Source organism: Grammomys surdaster, unplaced genomic scaffold (assembly GCF_004785775.1).
Source record: "Grammomys surdaster isolate TR1022 unplaced genomic scaffold, NIH_TR_1.0 132, whole genome shotgun sequence".
NCBI lineage: Eukaryota > Metazoa > Chordata > Mammalia > Rodentia > Muridae > Grammomys > Grammomys surdaster.
This window is the reverse complement of record NW_021604590.1, coordinates 1,864,640-1,886,267: the sequence shown is the minus strand read 5'-3', so window position 1 is coordinate 1,886,267 and position 21,628 is coordinate 1,864,640. Positions and strand designations below refer to the sequence as shown.

The following is a 21,628-nucleotide window of genomic DNA, read 5'->3' as shown; positions in this document are numbered from 1 at the left end:
TAGATAGATAGATAGATAGATAGATAGATAGATAGATAGATAGATAGGCTAGCCTCAAACTCGCAGAGATCGACCTGTTTCCACTTTCGGACTGCTGGGATTAAAGGCAGGTGCCACCACTGCCAGGCAAGTGGTTTATTTTGTATTTGTATTATTCAATTTTGGGGCTCCAAATTTGATTAAATGCAGGAAACACCTTAATATATTGATAAAACCATTAATCAAATTCATAAAAATATTTACAATTTTTATTATGAATTAGCTAGTTATTTTTGGTAGTGCTGGGTCATCAAACCAGGAATCTTACACAGTTGAATCACACCCTCAGCTCAATGTTAAATTTTTAAATAATTTTTTTGGGACTTTTAAGACAAGGTCTCACTATATAGCTCTGCCTGTCCTGGAACTTGTCCCTTGGATCAGGCTGGCCTTGAGTTCAGAGATCTGCCTGCCTCTGCCTCCTGAGTGCTGGCTGAAAAAAAACATTTTTTTTAAATGCAGTCTCTTTTACTGTATTTTCCAAGCGGATTTCAAACCCCTGTACTGCTAAGTATTTGGACTGAAGATGTATGCTGCAAGATTAATTTTTGAGGTGTGTGTGTGTGTGTGTGTGTGTGTGTGTGTCAGTTTGTTGACCACCACCCAATCAGGTTAAGCAGTAGTAGTAATTCAAATTTTCTTTCTAAAAACTAAAAGAAAAAAAAAACCACTGTAACAGCTAGGAGTGGTGGTAGACACCTTTAATCCCAACATTCAGGAGGCTGAGGCAGATAGATTTCTGAATTCGAGGCCAGCCTTGTCTACAAAGTGAGTTCCAGGACAGCCAGGGCTGTTACACAGAGAAACCCTGCCTTGAAAAACCAAACCCAAACCAACCAATCAAAAACAACCACCTCACAACCAAACAAACCCCACTATAATATAAAAACATTGTGAAATATCTTGCCCATCAATAGTTAAATGTGATTTTTTTTTTTCTGGCACGTACTTAGATGAACATGATTTTATCGTTACAGCCAGTATAGAAGCCATAGGTGTATTTCCAGAGAAAGTACTTATGTTATTACAGTATTCTCTCATACAGTAGGAGGTGTGCTTGAGTCTGGCACCTTTAGTTACTCACACACCTTACACACATGTATCGTTAACTTAAAATCACCATCGTTTGGTTGATTCCATCTCACAAGCTTATGGAGTCTCACCATGACAGTAAGTTCAGACTTACAGTTCCTGCCTTGGTCTAGGAAGTATAATGCCCTGACTTCATAGTACCACTGTACTCAACAACTCCACCTAGGAAGGAATACAAGACTCACCTGCTTTTTTCAGCAATATTCATTATAGACAAGAGTACAAGCAAGCCAAATCTAAGATTTCTGGAGTGTTAACTTTCGGTAGGATAAAACCAGCCTGATGAAATGTCTTAGCGGAACAGGAAGAGCAGGAGAGGTCAGCATCCACATCTTGGCACTCAGGATTACGTACCTCTTCTCACCTTTGATGTTTGCCTTTTTCCACCGCACGGCTGTCATGTGCACACATCACAAAGCAGACAGTTTACTGAAGTTCCTCCTTTATCGGTGAACGGATGCAAACATTGAACACTCTCTGTACTGAAAGCTGCCCTGTCCACTGGAGTACAGAAAGCAGTTTCTGGGTCTTCATTTACAACCTCAGACTCTAAATTTATTTCACCAGCCTGAACAGAACACTAAGGTTATGGTGTTTGTTTGTGTTGCTGGTCTTTGCTATTTTGTGGGTTCTCTCCCCTTTATTCCTTCCTTCCTCCCTTCCCAATTCCACCCCCTCTCACTAGATAGGAAAGGAAGGATAGAGGAGGAAGAGAGACAGACATTTCTGAATCTTATTTCTTTCTTTTTGTTCTTTGACCACAACTAACAAACCATACTCCCCACCAAATCGGCATACTGGGGCTCTAGCATTTATATACTCTCTGAAAATTTCCCAGAATTCCAGATGTTACACAATTGCAGACAGTCTGAAGCAGCCCCACATCCTACACCTGGGATTAAAATGAAAGCACATTCTTATAATATTCCTGCTTTTTAAGGAACACAAAATTCCATATTTCTCACTGCATTTTGAGACATGGTCTTCTGTAGTGGGTTGGCCCGATACTGTATTCTAATGCTAATATTGGGTCCCCAAGACTGGCTGCCCCAGAGACCAGTCTGCACATACCAAAGCAGGTGGCTCTGTTTTCACAATTCTTCCAGATGCTTGGAAGTCTTTTAAACAGTTCTCTAACCACTGGTATTATCTAGGACTCAGTGTCCACGGGAAGGCTTTCTTTAGCCAAGGTTTCCTATGCTCTCCTGGCTTTACTCTTCCTGATTTTTTTTCCAAGTTCAATGTGTCTATTATTTTCCTCTTCTGCTTCTTTCTCAGATATTTTTCATTCTACTATCTATCTCTGTCTTGGCAAATATTCCATTCCATGTTCACTAAAGCATTTATTTGAAATCCCTTGCTCCAATACTTTTTTAAAGGTGTCCGCACCTTAAAATCTAAAGATTCTGAGAATCCTCAACTGGAATAGCTTTTTCCTTTGTTTGTTCTTTGGCCATGTTAGGCACTTTATGGATTGCTTACTGACACACTTCATAGAGAGAGGGCACTAGTAATCGCCTCCCTGGCCTGGCCTAGCCACCAGCTCCTATTCCTCACCGCAGCTCAGAGCAAAACCAAGGTTAAGTTTTTAGAACTTGTTTTCAGATTTTTTTTCTCTTTCTTTTTAAAGATTTATAAATTTTATGTGCATTTGTGTTTTGCCTTCATATATGTCTGTGTGAAATTGTCAGACATCCTGGAACTAGAGTTAGTGTGGCTGCCATGTGGTTGCTAGGAATTGAAACTAGGTCCTCTGGAGGAGCAGCCAGTGCTTTTAATCACTCAGCCATCTTGCTAACACCCTGTTTTCAGATCTTTCTAAGACAGGGTCTCATTCGAGTTGGCCTTGAACTTGCTATCTATCCAAGGACATCAGGATTATAGGGGTGCTGCTCCACAGCTGTGACTAATTCTGTTACTGCTGCTTTGTGTCTTGAACAGTGCAGACACAGAGCTCCAACAACACAGAGGGCCGTGTCAGTCAACAGTGCAGACACGGAGCTCCAACAACACGGAGGGGCCGTGTCAGTACTTTGTACTAAGGTAGCCTTACAGAGCTTTCAATTTCAATACAGAAAACCACGAATTTATTTGGAGGAGAAATGATTGTTGTTTATTAACCTTGCTGCATAATCAGAAAGGGTTAAAACACACACATTTCCTGGGACAGAAAATTGTACCAAAAGTATTCCTTACAAAATAACTTCACAGAGCAAAAGTCTTGCACTTACAGAGACACACGCAGCGTATGTTAGTATGAATTAATACACAGTTTAGATGTTTATACAACAGATCCCTAACAAATCCTTTGCATTCATGTATGCTTTCTTTAAAAATAGTTGTAAAAAATTAGAAAATAATGCAAATGTAGAATTAAAGCCAAGGCTATAGATCTAGTATTAATAAATTCAGACAGTATTTATAAAAATTGCTGCTGCTGCATATCTTACTTATATACAGGATACAGTGTTTAGGCTATCCTATTGTCACCAATGCTTTTGTGTATCTGAACATTTAAATTCCCAGACACCTGTGCTTTCTCTGTTTTAATGCAGAATTCAACTTTCCACATATATTTACAATTAAATATCTAGTTCTAGAATTTTCCTTACACAAAAGACACAACATGTTCGTTAAATAAGTTCACAAAAAGTCAATAAAAAGGTTGTTTTTAAGAAACAGTTCTAATATATTCATGATTATGCTGAGGAACAGGAAGTTACGTCTTCGGGGCAGGAAATGCTTTCCTGCTGGACTGACCACCACTGGGTAAGAGTGTACATTTGCAAGCTAGCAACCAAAGGGCCTAATGATTGCAATAACCCCAGGAAATTTGTACTGCCCCATAAGGTTCTGAAAGTTGAATAGCTGCTTCCAGGCCTATTTGGAGAAACAGGAAATTCTTGCCAGGATTATCGTGGTCTTCAGAAATGCTCAGTTTGGTACATCACCTTTTGGTCTTCTGAAAGAGACAGAGAAGCAAGGCACCGTCAGTGAGCTCAGCAGTCCCCACTCCCCACCTCCGTTCACATGCCTGCATCAGGTACAGCCCTCTTGAACAGGATATATATACCAGTGACTTCCTTTCCTAAATCCTTGATCGGTTCAGAATGCTTAAATACCACATGAACTCTGCTCTAACTCTGATCCCTAGTGTAAATAGTTAACACAGTTTCTAATTATTTAGTAATCACACGTACCCTCACACGTATGCTCACACGTACCCTCACACGTGAGCATGTCTATAGTGTGGGGAACATGAACAATCTGAGTCCCAGCTCCTTGAACAGTACACTCTGAGGTACAAGCTGCAGGTTATTTACTCTCACTACCCCCCACCCCCCGCCCTTTGAATGAAATCATGATTTCCAGAGCTGGCTGAGGACGCAGATGAGTGCCTCAGCCTCGGCCGCTCTCCAACTGTCTCATCTCTCACTCTCCTTCCCTCACATGTAATGATGAACACAGAAAATGCCTTGGTATTTATGCACTGTTATGCAGACACAACTATATTCTCTAACAACAGTACTTCCAAACAGATATACATTTTAAAGAAACTGCTAACTTGTAATTTAAAAAAAAACCCACATTTATGGATTTTATTTAGTGTAGGTGTGTACATGTGCATGCCTGAGTTAGTCACGCGCATTACATGCATACAGGATCTCACAGAGATCAGGAGAGGTGCCTAATCCACTGGAACTGGGGTTACAAACAATGGTGAGCCATCATGTGGGTGCTGGGAACTGAACCCAGATACCCTGCAAGAACAAGTGCTCTTAACGACCAAACCATCTCTCCAGGCCCTTAATACACTCTCACGAGTAGAAAACCTATTAGAAAGCACAAGTATCTTCTTGACATTTGACCAATACAAACCGTATATTGATATAAGCATAGGCTAAGACTCATGTTCTTTCACACTTATACCCTTGAAACCCAGACTTTCCTCAAATGCCATGGTTTCAGTTACAGTTCTGTAATGCTTCACAGAATACAGTTGTTTCTTCTAGCAATGACATACTGAGGCTAATAAACACGAGATGGGATTTTTGTTAAGAGTTAAGCACAAATAAGTAAAAAATGCAAAGATTATAAATATGTAATTATTATTTCTTCTTTTCATTTTAAAAATTGTTCTTTTTATGAATGAAATCTGATACTTCTATACTATTAAGGATACTTTGGGACTGCACGCAAAGGCACTTGCTGCCAAACACGACATCTTGAGTCTGACCTCAGGGCCCACGTAGTAGAAGACAACTAACCCCCTTGCAAAGTAACCTCTGGCTTCCATCATCAGACCATAAGCATGTGGGAGGCAGACAGAGGTAGGCAGATCTCTGTGAGTTTGAAGTCAGCCTGGTCCACACAATGAGTTCCAGGATGGTCTGGTCTACATAGCAAGACCCTGTCTCAAAAATAAAATAAAAATTTTTTACATTGTTTAAACAATACTTTGGATACCAAGTTTTAAGTCTAAACCTTTAATTTTTATGCATGTTTGCCTTTGGTGAAGGTAGTAAACTATTATAACCACTAATATTAACAACTACTAAAATAACTCTCTCTTTCCCATATTATTATAAAATCTTTCTTGGGGTGGGGGTGGCTGAGATGGGGGTGACTCACTTAGCAGTATTCTCAAACTCAATACTGTTCATGCTGGCTTCAGTCTCTAGGTTCTCCCACCTCACGCTCCTGAGAACTAAGACTGCAGGAATGAACCACTTCAATCCAGAATGGTCCCAGCTAGGTAGTGTCCTAGAGAAGCTGAAGAAGCTGTTCTCATCACACGGAATTCACCCCACAGACGCCTCAGCTGAGTGAAAAATGACTAGACGGATCATTAGAACTGAATTACTTTCTCTGAGGTACAGTTGACGGCACGTGCCTTCTCGGGTCAGACTGAGCAGTGGGCTCAGGTGTGCAGTGTGACCTCTCCACTGTTAACTTCTCTTGACCTCTTCACCCTGTCAGGTTGTAACCACCAATTTCTACTTCCCATATCCATTACTTTCTTATGAGTGGCAAAGTCACTATGCTCTATCTTTATGAAATTTGTAAGCTTTCCCTCAGAGCTTTCATGCTTCTCTCTGGAGGCGTCATCAACCGTCTGCGCCCCATTCCTCCCCTGCTTAGCTCTGCGTTGATGCTTGTTCCTGACCACTGACCCTGTTCATCTCTGTGTTGTCACTTTCTCTCCTCTGACCCAGCAGCTCACTTCTGTTTGCAGAGGATTAAGGAATGTGACAAGGCCTTGCCTTGTTGATTTTCTTTACGGAACAACTGCGTAAGCGAACAGTCAAGTATTTGCTGAGTGTGCAGGAAGAGAGAACACAGGACATCAGTTCCAAATATTCAAGTCTCATGGCTGATGAGAGAATGCTATTCAAACAGTGTCACTGTTTTTGAAATAACATATATTAAAAACTACTACCACTTTGTATTCTCTTGTGGGGTGGTATCCTGGCTAGTGTTATGTCAACTTGACACAGTCATCTGAAAGGAGGGAACCTCAATTGAGAAAATGTCTCCATATATCCAGCTGTCAGGCATTTTCTTCACTAGTTATTGATGTAGTTACAGAGTCCAGCCCATTATGGGTGGGGCCATCCTGGGCAGGTGGTCCTGGATTCTATAAGAAAGCAGGATGAGCAAGCCCTGGGGAGCAGGCCAGTAAGTGGCACCCTCCATGGCCTCTGCGTCAGCTCCTGCCTCTAGGCTCCTGCCCTGCTCGAGTTCCTGTTCTCACTGCTTTTGATGATGAACTGTTATATAGAATCTGAATGAGCAGACCTTCTCCTTTCCAAGTTGCTGTGGTCACGGTGTTTCATCACAGCGACAGTCACTCTGACTAAGACAGGCAGACTTCTAAGTCTAACTTAAGACAGCTCTTCCAAGCTAGGTTGCCAAAGGCCCTGTTGGATTTTTGATGAATTAACAAGGGGTATTTGACTGAGTGAATCAAACATAAAGCTTTAGAAATAACTAATACAGAAATGATTGTGCACATTACTATTCAGAAAATTGGTGACTTCATTAAGCAGAATATAGTGTACTGAAACTTATGCCCCCAAACATACAAGTAATTTCATTCTATTGACTTTTAATAACAGAAAAATAATGAACCTTTCTAAATAGTAAATAATGTTACTAAAAAAAAAAAAAAAAGATATTTCCTAAAAGAATACTATGGTTCTGTGTCTTCAGGAAACAGAAGCATCATGTATTATGCCCCAGTGATTCTGGAGAGCAAAACAAGATGGGACTTCACACACACTGGACGAACACTCTGCTCCTGAGTTACCGTCCCAAACCTGTTTTTGTTTTTAAATACTAACTAACTAAGCCTCAGGAAATTCAGAAAGAAATCTATAATGATTTTCAAGTATAATGACAGAGAATCGTTGAAAAAGTAACCAATGATAATCAGGTCCCAGTATGCTCACCTATTCTGTCTGGTGGATTCTCTTCTCATTCTTTTAGTAGGGATTGGACAGTCTGTCACTTCAATCTTTGGTGAGTGACAAAGTAACTCACTACACCTGCGCATAGGAGTCATTCCTGTGAAGAAAATGATAAGGAACTGGTGAAACACAAGAGAGAAGAACAGATATAAATATATATTAACCTGTGAAAAGGAACTTAAAGCAATACTCTCCTATTTCTTGTGATGGTTAGTTTTACGGTTAGTTGTGACAGTTAAGGTCTGGAGTGAGGAGCCCGCACTTGGGGAGCTGCCTCCATCAGTCTGAGTGCACGTCTGTGGGGCAGTTTGATGCTGGAGGACCCAACCCATTGTAGGAGGTGTCACCCTGAGGCAGGGGGTCCTGAATTGTATTAAGTAAGATAAAGTAGCCATGGAAAGCAAGATGGTAGCTAGGGTTTCTCTGTGGCCTCCACCAAGTTCTTACTCTGGCTTCCCTGGAAGACCAGGTGCAACCCGTAAGCTGAATGAAATAAACCCTTTCCTCCCCAGTTTGCCTTTGGTCAGGGTGTTCATCACAGCAACAGAAACCTTAACTGAGATACTATTCGTTAAGAGGACAGTTCTAAGCATTTATCAGGCAGCCTGGTGGTTAAGAAATCCGTTCACGTCCTGAACCGTTTGCATCCTTTCTTTTTACAGTTGGACTCATCATCAATACTCATCGTCAGACAGAAAGCTCACACAAGTAAGCACAGACCGAGTTTCTGCTCTATTCGCTTCAGGCTTTTTTCTTGTTCATCAAGCTCTTGCTTTTTCTTCTTCATGTCCGGAGTGTGAAGGTACTGCAGCTGATGGTCCAAGTCCTCGTTCACCGCGTTCAGCTTGCACAGGGCGCTGCGGTACTGCTGAATAAGGTCTGAGGAGAAGCAGGCACTGAGTAAGGCGCTAACATCGTACCGTGAAAAGAACTAGCCGAGACACTACATGAGAGTTACAGTCTAATTGTCTTTGATTTAATTTATTTCTGGGTGAGGAATGAATTTTCAGTGACTACCTTCTTTATTTTATTTTCATTTTATTTATTTACTTTTTAAGTTCTGGGGGAGAGAACCCGAGAAGGCACACATGAGGCAAATGCCCTTCCACTGAGTTACATTCCCAGATACCTCAAGTTTTCTACATGAAAGTGCCTGGACACTTTTACCTCCTGTCTGTTACAGAGTATTCACTATTATTCCACACAGATAAGCCAGAGGAGAGGCCGAGCAGACGAGCACTAAATGCTGCACTGCTGGAAACCACTGCTTCCCTGGGCTGTAACAACACAGTGCTAACTGTGGCTGCACCACAGCAGCTCAGCTCCTCACATACTGTTTGTATTCAAGAGAGAGGATGGGAAGAGTGCAGATTTTTAAGTTTAATTGTATTATCCTGGGATACAAAAGGTTGTTTCTATGCAGGTATAAAATGCCCTGAAAACTCCCACCCTGCTCCCTCCTCTCTCACCTGTCCGCCCGCCCTACAATCCTTAAGTTCCCGTGGACTCATTTCTCCTTTCCTGTTGTTTATGGCCACATGACCTCCTATCAGTGCATACCAATCTACGGCTCACAAAAGAGAGACACAATATATTCTCTATGACACACTTAATTGTCTCCAAGTAAATCTATTTTCTTGCAAATGACATAACTTCATTCTACTCCGATGTGCATGTGATCCCATGTCTTCCATTTCCTCTGCCAGTGCTGTGCATGTGACCCCATGTCTTCCATTTCCTGTGTCAGTGGGCACACAGGATGGCTCCCTAACTTGGCTATAGTGATACGTGCTGCAGGGGCAGGCAGTGATCTCTTTAATATGCTAATGAATTCTCTTGGATAAATCTCTAGGAGCTCTGTTGGGTCCTGCAGTATTTTTAATCTCTCTCTCTCTCTCTCTCTCTCTCTCTCTCTCTCTCTCTCTCTTTCTCTCTCTCTCTCTTTCTCTCAAAACCTCCATATTGGTTTCCATAGTGACTGGACCAGAAGTGCATAAGGATTTTGTTGATGTCCTTATCAACAAAGAGTTTTGATGATACCCTTTTCTGACTGGAGTGAGATGGAATCTTCATGTGATTTTTTTGGTTGAAATAATATTTTTTGTACACTGTGTGAGGGTATGCTTCTGTCCTTCCTCACCTGCTTAAGGTGCCTTCTGATTGGTTTAATAGGAGCTGAACAGCCAATGGGACTTCTCAGTAGAGATAAGAACTGTGGGAAAAAAGCTGAGGGGGATTTGCCAGCCAGTCATGGAGGAAGGAACAGGTGCCAGGACCGAAGGAAAGGTAACAGACCATGTGGCAGAATGTAGATTAAACGGGTTATTGTAATATGAATATTCTAATATCTCTATATATCTAAACAAGCTAGCTGGGAACAAACCTAAGCTATACGGTGTAGGCTTCATAAATACGTCAGTGTCATCATTTGAGTGCTGGCAGATCAGAGACAGTCCAGTGATAAGGTGATAATAATTTACATTTCAGAAGTTTTTGTATGAAGTCATTAACATAAGCCAGCGGGGGTCTGAGCCTCGCCTACAGTTTTTCCAACGAGCACTTTTAAACCTGTTAGAGCTAAAGTGGTCTCTCACAACTGGAAGCTATCCAGATTTGACAGCTGAATTATAAAACAGACTGCTTACACAGTGAAATATTATTCCGCAATGAAAATAAATTACAGCTACCAATATACAAAGCACAGAATGAATAGAACCAGACACAACTGTATTTCTATTTGCATATAAATTACAAAAATGGACAAAACGAACCTGTGCCATGGTAAGTAAAGTCGTGTCAAACAGACTTGAAGAGGGACTAATGAGCGTTTCCTATAGAGTTGAGCGCTCTACTCTCTTTACATTGTTTGCAGTAGCACAGATTAGACATGCTAGTCAGTGCTCTACAACTGACTACATCCTCAAGCCTTACTTTTAATTATTATAAGTATGGTGTTCTTCTGATAAACCTTACCAGTGCTATGTTTATAAAATGTACACATTTTATATTTATATATTTTTTGTGTGGATTATACTATGACAACAAGGTGTAGCCTCAGGTTGTGCCTCCTCCTGCAATCCCAACACGTGGAAGATTAAGGCACAAGAACTACCATGAATTCTAGGCATGCTATCAAGCTAGCCTAGGACAACAGACTAAAAATGGTCTCAACCAAAGCAAAGCAAGGCAAAAGATCAAACTGTGACACATATACACAATGGAGTACCAATTGGGGTTACAGGAAAGGAAACTCTATCATTTGCTATAGTGGGTAAGCTCTGGCCTCAGGCTGTGTGAGCAGATATAAAAGGGTAATATACACTTTCCTTTCTGTGGGTTACCTAGGATAGTCAATATCATAGAGAGTTTCAAGTAGAAGGAAGACTCCCAGGGAAAAGGCATGGGAAGGTGCTAAGTTTCAGATTTGCAAATGCATTCTGGGAGAGAGATTGCACCTTGATGTGAAAGTATTTAATGATACTGAATTGTGCAATGAAAACAGTTAAGATGGCAAATTTTATTGTATAAAATTATAGCATAAAAAAGGCTAAAGAAGTCGTTGTACTTGGTGAACACAGATGTCAAGCACCTCATGCAACCAAAGCAGGAATCTGTAAAGTAAAGGCACTCATGGACTTCCCACTCAGTACAGACATGCTCTGGCGCAGACATTGGCTTTGAAGGAGGCAGCCAGGAGATGAGAGAATATCACACTTTATAAAAAAAATATAATTTTTTGCTAGGGTTGTGCTGGCCTCAAATTTCTATGCAAGTGAGTCTTCTTCCTGCCTCAGCCTCCTGAATCGTCAGTGCAGGCATATGTCACCACGGCTGGCTCAAATTGTCTAATAAACTATAATTTAACAAGGCAGAATATACCTAAATACATAGTAAAAAAAAAAAAAAAAGAGAGGCATTACTAATCCTGCTCTCTTGCAATATAGTCAATAAAGGAAGAAGAGAGCATCTTTCAACTACTTGGTTTTTGTAAGAACAAAACCATCTTACATTGTGTATGTTGGTTGCTGGTTAATAATCTTGTTACATTAGACTCTGAATACATAAGCCCAAAGAGAAGGCTACAGCCAAATCAGAAATGAGATTCAGACAGTCATTCAGCGGGGAGAATGCTTGCTTAACCTATGTAAACCCTCTCTCCTCCCACTGACAAAACAAAACAAAATAAAGAAGAGGGAATCCACAGGAGATTCTGTTGTGATCTGGAGCTGTGCCCAGTTGGTGGAGTGCTTGCCTAGCACGGAAAGCCATCAGTCAGTTCAACCCCAACACCACAGACACTGGGTGTGTGGTGATAAGCCCCTGAAACCCCAGTACTGAGAGGCAGAGGGACAAGGGTCAGTACATTCAAGGCCATGTCCAATCCCATGGTGAATTCCTGGCCTACCTGAGATTCGTAAGACACTGTGTTAAAAAACAAACAAGCAAACAAAATTGAAAACTCACCCACCCCATGGTTGACTTACCTATCTGTTTCCCCAGGACCACACACTGTTTTGGCACTGGGGCTCCGAAGACCATCCCCCGGAGTTTGTCCATCGGTGGAGCTTTATTCTGAAGGCCTCCAAACTTCCCGTTACTTCTAATTCTATCTCCATCTCTAGTCAGGAGTGTGGGACAGTGTGTGATTTTAACAACCTATTGAGGGCACACAGACACTAATTAGCAAGAAACCAACTCTAACTGTTTTAAAGAGTAATTAAAACTCAGTTTATAAATGACACGATCCATCCAATGGGCATGTGACACACGCTTTTAACCGTAGCCCTTACAGAGGCAGAGGTAGTCAGATGTCTGTGAGTTTGAGGCAGGCCTGGTCAATAAAGTGAGTTCCAGGACAGCCAGGGCTCTGTAGAGACACTGCCTCAAAACAACAACAACAACAATAACTACAACAACATCATCATCAACAATAAATAAATAAATAAATACAACAAATCAAAACCAAAAACACTATAACAAAAAAATCCAATGCATAAATAAATTAATAAGAAAGAAAGTAAATGAATAAGCAGCACGGTTGTGGTAGTGTTTTCACAAAATCAATAAGTTAATGATAAGTAAAACGACATAGACAAGGAGGGAGCCAGATGAGTTCTCAAATGCTAAATGCTAGCTCGAACTAGCTTAAACTGGTGAGAAAGGAGGCAAGAATTAGATTGTCCCAATTAATCAGAATAAAAAACATCACACTGGATTTAGCATTTTATATCTCTACGAGTATATGCAGTAATTCCACTTATGTATTTACTCAAACACCGTCTAATGAAATACAGTAAGCTCACAGCACATCCATACAGAGAGATGGAACACATACATTAAAAAGTGCTTGAAGGGGCTACGGGAGATCCTGCACTGGGTAAGAGTGGTCTTCCATACAAGCATGAGGAAGAGAATGTGGACTCTTAGCATCCACAGAAAGAGCTCATGCGGTTGCACTCACAACCACTGCTGCTAGGGGTGGGAGGCTTGCTAATCAGCCAGCCCCCTAATCCCCACCCCAGCCCACCCTGACCAAAGTGCAAGCTCCAGTTTTAGTGAGAGCCTGGTTCAAGGGAAGGTTGGACAGCCTTTGTTAGCAGTCCATCCAATACCCTCATCTGGCCTAACAGACATGTGTGTACACACACACCACCCCCAAGTGTGACTGAAAAGCTGCCTAGAACTCAGTATGTTGTGTATGTTAGCCTTGTACTCATACTCCTGTCTAAAGGCAATACGGGGACAATGTGTGGAGCAGAGACTGACGGAAAGGACATCCAGAGACTGCCCCATCTGGGGATCCATCCCATCTGCAGACATCAAACCCAGTCACTATTGCTGATGCCAAGAAGTGCATGCTGACAAGATCCTGATGTAGCTGTCTCCTGAGAGGCCTTGCCAGAACCTGACAAATACAGATGTGGATGCTCAACCATTGGACTGAGTGTGGGGACCCCAATGGAGGAGTTAGGGGAAGGACTGAAGAAGCTGAAGGAGTTTGCAACCCCACAGGAAGAACAACAATATCAACCAACCAGACCCCCCAGAGCTCCCAGAGATTAAACCACCAACCAAGGCATACACATGGAGGGTCCCATGGCTCCAGCTGCATATGTAGCACAGGATAGCCTTGTCTGGCATCAATGGGAGGGGAGGCCCTTGGTCCTGTGAAGGCTAGATGCCCCAGTGTAGGGGAATGCCAGGGTGGTGAGGTGGGAGTAGGTGGGTGGGTGGGGGAGCACCCTCATAGAAGCAGGGGGAAGGGTGTTGGGATAGGGGGTTTTCAGAGGGAAAACCAGGAAAGGGGATAATATTTGAGATGTAAATAAAGAAGATATTCAATAAAAAAAGTTAACGTTGAAATAGGAGTTAAAAAAAAAATAAAAACGTGAACCACTACAACCAGCTTAGAGGCAGTATTTTACAGAAATGACCAGGCTGAGGTTACTCAGTCTTTAACCCGGTGTCCCTGTTACCCTCATAAAGGGGAAAGGTAGACACGATCACACATGCATCAGAAGAGACACCAGGAAGTCAGTTAGTTACAAGGAAAGGCGAGAAGCCCGGAAACAGACTCTTCCTTCACTAATGGCTCTTTGAAGGAATCAACTCAGCTGATCATGTTGAACACAGACTTCCAACCCAACAGATATGAGATAAAAGGTTTCAGTTATACATGCAAGTTGTAGTTTTTCCAATATGAGACTATCCCTTTTCAGTTTTAGACACCACGCTCATTTTTCAATTTGTCTCAAATTTATGGTAAGTTTTGCATTGGTTTTAACAAGGTCAGTCACTTGTTTACATATCATTCAATGGAATGGTAATTTTTTTTTCTTTTGAGTCAGAGTCTTATCAAGTAACTCAGGCTGGCCTCAAACTCCAGATCTCTTTCCACCTCCCAAGTATGCACTACAAGCCTGGCTTATGGAATTTTATACACACCATATGTACATGTGCACACGTGCATGACTCTGCTATATTAAAATTTAAAATTTCTACAATTAAGGCTACAGATTTTAAAAGAAATAAAGGACATACGATAGCTCTATTTCTAGCTTTCTGAGGAAGTTCCAAACTAGCTTCCACAATGGCTGGATCAATCTGCACCCCACCAACAGTAAATCAGGGTTCATCTTTCTCTACATCTTCTTGATTCTCCATATTTGTGTCAGACTTCCTATGATGGCCATTATGACTGGGGTTAAGTCATATCTCATAACAGTTTTAATTTCCATGATTCTGTTGCCTAGGGATGTTAAATACTTTTTAAAAAATGGTTATTGGTCATGTGTCTATTCAATTCTTTAGTGCATTTGTTGACTGGCAATTTTAGTCCCTTGTATTTTACTTCTGCAATTCTTTGTGAATTCTGGGTATTATCCTCCTCTTGACTGATAGCCCAGCTGCTTCACTCCTGGGTATATGTACAGAGAACTGCACAGAACAATGTTTAAATCCACGCTCCCATATTTATTGCAGCTCTACTCACTATAGCAAGAAAATAGTGCCAACCTAGTTGTTTATCAAAGGATGAATGGGTTAAAAAAATCTGGCATACTACCTAGCTTTAAAAAAATAAAATCAGAAAATCTGCAAGAAAATGGGTAGGTGTAGAAAGAATCTCAAATATTAAGTAAAGTCATTCAAAGAATAAAAGAACCACACAGGTTCTCCCTCACACGTGGACCTCTAGCCTACAGTGCACACATGTAAGCAAATGGTCATGTGCGCACGGCACACAACAGAACAGAGGGCGATATGCACAGAAACACACCTGATAGCACAGTGCGCTCCAAGCCTTCCCAAATGCACTCTTCTAAACCGTAAGGAGTTCACTGACATGCAGACTGTGGGTCTGGGCAAGTGCCTGCTTGCGTGGCTATGTTGATCTGTCTGTGTGGTGTTTTTATCTCCCTGTTCCTCACAATACAGAGATTTAAAAGAATAAATGAAGTACATACCTCTCTTCTGTAGTGATTAGCTGCATCTAGATTATCCAAAATAATGGTGTCTCCTAACAGCATGCCAAAAACTAAAAACATCAAAATATACAAAATCAAATACTGACAAAAATAGTATTTATAAGAACACAATTTTTCAGTTAATAATTTATAGATTTATGTCAGAAATGTAACAGTTAAACAAAATGGAAATCACCACAATATCTTTTACCTGTTTCACAATGTTCAATATTATCTGGGAATGTTAACAAATTTCGGGCAAAGACTGGATCTCCAAAGGGCTTAAAATGTAATTTGCCATTTCGGAAATGAGGTAGAGGTCTAAATTAAAAAACAAAACAAAAGAGAGGTACTAAACAAAGCATACAAAACTACTTAAATTAAAAACTACACTTAGAAAACCGTATTAAATATATGCACATTATGTGATCATATATTCTGTCCTAGAAAGATTTGTCATATAAAGTATCTGCTTTAGTGACTCTTGAAAATCTGGCAAACAGCATATGCTACATACTATAGTTGGATTCTTATATGTTTCTCTCTCCCTCTTAATACTTGTTCTTAAATCTGTGTGTGCCCCTTTAATCTCAGCACTTGGGAACCAGAGGCAGAAAGATTTATAGAGCTTGAGGACAGCTGGCGCTACATAGAAAAGAAGTGAAACACTTTTTCCCGAAGAAGAGAGTGAAAGGATACTATGCAGAATAGAGCCCATGATCTAGAGCAAATTCTAATTGTAAATGTCTTGCCTACATTGAATTTTAGTATGTTTACAGCTACTTTGGAAATTTACGACATGCAGATTCACCTCTCATCACTTTCCTAACTCCCTGTCTACCTCCTCTTTTTCTTTTTTTAAATAACCCATCACGTCTAATTTGTGCCGTCCATACCTCAAGGGTGTGGGTTATCCAGCAGAGCGTGGTCAGCCAGCTGGGGCTATCCAGCAGAGCGTGGTCAGCCAGCTGGGGCCCACAGCCTTCGAGAAAATCGACTCCTCCCTTCAGAAGCCATTGTCAACAGCTCCTCAGTCAGAGGCTGCTGCCTGTGAGTTCCCTCCTGTTCCATGCTACACGTGGACCAGCTGTCTTGTGTACTCTCGTGTGTGGGCACAGCGGTCCTCAGGGCATGTGTGTGTGTGTGTGTAAATCAGAGGACAAGGTCAGCTATTTTTCTCAATTACTCCTCATTTTATTTTTGAGCAGGACGCCCTATTGAACCTGGACCCACCTGTCTGCCTCAGCAGCAATGGGGTTACAGAGGAGTGACACGTCTGGTTTTCATGTGGGTGCTGGTAGTCTGAACTTCCTGATAGCACAACAAGCACTTTATTGACTGAGTCATCTTTCTAGCACCTCCCTCCAATATGCCCCCAGACTTCACTGGGTCTTCTGAAATTACAAAGACAGAGGTGGCCTTCCTAAATGGACATGTCTTCTCCTAAAAACTATCACCTTTGGTAAAGTGCACGTGGTGTAAGTATGACGACCTAGGTGTGGCATGAATGTATAATTCCAGTATTGTGGATGTGGCAATAGTTGGAGCTCACCAGTAGCCAATCTAGCAGAATCTGTGAACACCAAAGCCAGTGAGACCTATGGCCTGCACATCCATGTGCACTTGCATGTATGTGCACACAGATACACACACACACACACACACACGCCTTATTTAGACAGATGTTAAGATGTGTTAGATTTCTTATACTGCCTAAAACAAGTACTAGTTAATTGCAGAATGGTAGGGAATGGCCTGTAATAGATGTGATTTAGGAGGGAAGGAAGGAAAGCAGAAACTCAAATCAAGTTTGTTATGTCAATAGATCGCCTTGACTGAGAAGGTACTACAACTTGTATTCAGCTTGTATGAGGCCATGGGTTTGACCCCAAGCACTGCAAACAACAAACTAGACAAGTATCATTTCCATTTTTTTTCTCTAACCTTTTCCAATCTGGAAGAGTTTTCCTGTAAATAGAATCAAGGGGCAGCACCTGCTGGCGACCTTGAGTTTCATCATAGATACAGCGTGCGGCATCAGTGGTTAGGGTGACCACACAGTCCATGTCACTTGCCAGATGCCAAGAAATAACCATGGCGGCTCGATCATCTTCAATTTGTGCAAGATGTGCAATCTAAAACCATTTTAATAAAAACACACGGGAATTTAAAAATAACGATAGAAAAATTTGTCAGCTAATTGAACACTTACTGTCTATAGTAGGGGAGGTCTCGGTAATCATGAAGTATACTTAAAGATATGCAATAAAACAGGAGTTTCAAGATTAAGCAGATATTTAAAATACCTTTCCAAATATATTTCTATCAGAAAAGAAATCTAAAGGTTACAAATAAGAATCATTGCTTCATTGGGAATTAGAATAAATCATTTTCTTCCTTACAAATAAATACTTGCCTGTGGTCACAAACATTCCCATTTCACGCCTGCTACCACTGGGATAGTACTTCTAAAACCTCTGTGTTGTGCTACTACAATTAGGCCAGCCATTTATTCTCATCTGATCTGGTAGCACAAACCTGCCTAGAAATAAGGCTTTTATTTCACTACAGACATATCATAATCTCTGTCCTACTTTTCTAATTCACAATACATTAATGGGAAAGAAAATGAACAAGACGGAGACGCAGACAGGGAATGTAGGTCAGTAGTAAGTGCTGCCTAGCATATGGGAAGCCCTGGATTCTGTCCTTGGAACTGTGGACCTCGGGAGAGAGAATAGACACAGTCTAAACAACACAAGGTAACAAGATGTACTGTTTCTTAAAGAGCTTAAAACACAAACCTTTCCCAAAATATCTCCACTGCGTTTAGTGTAGTTTGGAAGAGTACACAATCTTCTGGGCCTCTTTTTAAGTTCATTCTGTTCTGTTATCTTTTTTTCCAAAAGTGCTTCAATGTGAGGTATCTGAAATTAGTAAGGAAAATTTAGCTACAATGTCAATTGTTTTTATAACAGGTAACTAAGGATATAGAAAAATCAGTAATTTAGAGTACTTGAGAAATGTTATTCAAATAGGCACTACTTGATAGAAAACTCTCAATATATGTCTACTGAATATTTACCATGGGAAACTGGGCCACAAAATCCCGACCATGGCATGCTACACTCCAAAGAGTGAGGGAGAGGGCAACACCTTCCTAGGCTCTTACACATCACAAACTCATGCTCTTAACACTCAACTGTTGGTTCAGAGCTTTTGAAGAATCTTAGACACAAAGTACACTGCCTAGCCAGGTCCAGCAATCTCGGCATTTACACGGCTGAGGAAGGAAGAGTTTGAACCACATAGCAAGAGTCTGTCTACGAAAAAGCAAACACCAAAGACACGGCAGAGCAAAAGATAAAGATAGACACACTATAATTGTCTTCTCTTTAAAATTATATCACAAACACAAAAGACTATAAGCTAAAAAGTTCTCTGTACTTAAAAACATATTGTGGGGCTGAAGAGACGGCACAGCGATGAAGAGAACTTATTATTCTTGTAGAGGGTCAGGGCTCAATTTTCAGCACCCACGTGGTGGCTCTCAACCAATTCAAGGCTCCAGTCCCAGGTGATCCAACTTGTATGCAGGCAAAACATTCACATGCATGAAGTAACTACATCAAGCAATCAAACACACGTGCCAGGGTACACGTGTGGTCAGAGGACAAACGCTTGCCCTCAAGCCGACTGACCTAAGTTAGAGCCCCTAAATCCACATGAAGATGGTGGGAAAGAACAAATTCCACAAAGCTGTTCTCTGACTTCCACATGTATACCATGGCACATGTATAGATTCTGCAACCACACACGCGTGCATATATGTATGTACACACACACACACACACACACACACACACACACACACACACGGACGCTCCATAAAGTTAAAAACAACAGTATCTGTAGAATTCCTAATAAAACAAGTAGTTGAATTTAATAAAAAAATTTAGTGAGCACTGGGGAGTTGTACCTGCTGTGTTGCAGGAATATCAATATTGTACGCTTTTAGTTCATTTCGTAGCTGGGCCTCTTTTAATTTTGCTTCTTCAGCTTGACCTAAAATTTAAAAAACAAAATTTACATTCATTTTTTAATAGTCTTTAAAACACAGTTTTTGAAAAAAATTTCAACTACTTTTTTTCTTTTAATGTTAAAATGAAAACTGACAAGTAATAACTGCAAAGCTAAACTGTAAGTCCCAAGGTTCAATGATACATTAAAAAGAGAAACAAAATTAATGTACTGGGATGCACAACGGGATCAGACTGCAGACTCAAGATTTTGGATGTTATTCAATCGTGATCCCATATGTGGACACATGAGTTTCATAACTGCAGAGGAGCTCTCAGACCCACGTTAAATGTTTATAAGCTGGGTGTGATGGTGCACTCCTTCAATCTCAGCACTTGGAAGGCAAAGGCAGGATCTCTGTGAGTTCTGGACCAGTCTGGGCTATGGAGTGAGTTCCAGACCAGCTAGGACTGGTATGCAGAAAAACCCTGCCTCGAAACCACTCTCCAAAAAGTTATAAACAGTCTATACAAATGACATGTCAACTTCATGTCTGTTACTGTCTACCTATAGTCTTATATGAATATAGAAATATATAACACAGGGAATACATGATTCTTAGTTAATTGTCTAAAATTTGAACTATGTTATAAAGTGTCTAAATAACTATATTTTAAATTTCATTTTATATGCATGAGTGTTTTGTCTGCATGCTTGTGCGTGCACTACTTGTGTGTCTGGTGCCTATAGAGGCGAATAGAGGGTGCTGGATCCCCAGGAACTGAAGTTACAGACGATGGCGTGTAGCTGTGTGGTTGCTGGGAACTGAGCCTGGCTTATCTGGAAGACCAGCTGGTGCTCGTAATCCCTGAAGCATGTCTGTCTCCAGCTCCTGGTCCCTGAAGCATGTCTCCAGACCCTGCATAGTTTAAACTATGTAACTCATACAAAAGTATAAAACTAAGATGGAGGAATGGTTCAGTGGCTAGGGTCTCTGGCTGCTCTTACAGAGGACCCGGGTTCAATTCCCAGAGCTCACAACTGCCTGTGACACCCATTTCATTGGATCTGACATCTTCTACCCTCTGTGGATACCCAGGGAAGACATATATGCAAGCAAAATGCCAAAAACATAAAAATAAATGAACTTTTTGCTGTGTGGTGGCAGCAGATGCCTTTAATCCCAGCACTCTAGAGGCAGGGGTAGGCAGATCTCTGACTGTGAGGCCAGCCTGGTCTACAGAATGAGTTCCAGGATAGCCAGGGCCACACAAAGAAACCCTTTCTTGAGAAGGAAAAAAAAATGTATAAAAGTAAAACCAGTTAAAACTCATAGTAAAAAACATCTGGGGCCTGGAGAGATGGCTCAGTGGTTAAGAGCACTGACTGCTCTTCCAGAGGTCTTGAGTTCAATTCCCAGCAAGCACATGATGGCTCACAACCATCTGTAATGAGATCTGATGCCCTCTTCTGGTGCGTCTGAAGACAGTGACAGTGTACTCATAGATATAAAATAAATAAGTCTTAAAAAAAAAAACCCTGACAAATGAGAAACAGGTTACAAAGTACAACAAATGTCTTATTTTAACTGTATATGAAAATCATTTAAAAGATAGCAAACATGTTCTGGACTAACCGAAGAATAAATTCAATACTTCATGTTTAGTACTTGTAGACCTACATGCTACTGTGGTATGTAAAACACAATGAGTTCATAATTAAAACTAAAAATTAAATTACATATCATCCCTCCAGTGACATCTTTTGCCAGAAGCTGGAACTAGGTAAGTTAGCTATCAATATTGTCGAAGGCTTTCAATTCTCCACAGATCCACATTTCTAGAGAAAAAGTCTCAACTTTTATAACCTGTAAGCTTGCTACAAGCTTATTAAGTAAGGAACACTTCGTGTTAAAGCTGCCAGATGACCAGTAACAAGCTGTTCTAACCACTTCACTTCTATTTCAAGAAAGCAGTCAGATGGTCTCCACCCTCTGCCTCACAGCTCCTCACAGCCTGCCTGCCGCTGCATTACCTCACAGCT

General features: G+C 41.0%; 1 protein-coding gene across 1 annotated transcript in view; it reads right to left on the bottom strand.

Moving 5' to 3' along the window:
* Positions 1-3,216: 3,216 nt before the first annotated feature.
* Smchd1 (structural maintenance of chromosomes flexible hinge domain containing 1) overlaps positions 3,217-21,628 on the bottom strand; it is a 112,769-nt gene continuing 94,357 nt past the window's right edge. The window contains exons 40-48 of the mRNA XM_028762219.1: positions 19,545-19,630; positions 18,370-18,492; positions 17,510-17,700; positions 15,777-15,886; positions 15,566-15,636; positions 12,086-12,257; positions 8,322-8,480; positions 7,584-7,698; positions 3,217-4,093 (exon numbers count right to left, since the gene is read on the bottom strand). Coding sequence (XP_028618052.1) covers positions 4,066-4,093; positions 7,584-7,698; positions 8,322-8,480; positions 12,086-12,257; positions 15,566-15,636; positions 15,777-15,886; positions 17,510-17,700; positions 18,370-18,492; positions 19,545-19,630 — 1,055 coding nt within the window. The 3' untranslated portion in view covers positions 3,217-4,065. The remainder of the gene's footprint in view (positions 4,094-7,583; positions 7,699-8,321; positions 8,481-12,085; positions 12,258-15,565; positions 15,637-15,776; positions 15,887-17,509; positions 17,701-18,369; positions 18,493-19,544; positions 19,631-21,628) is intronic.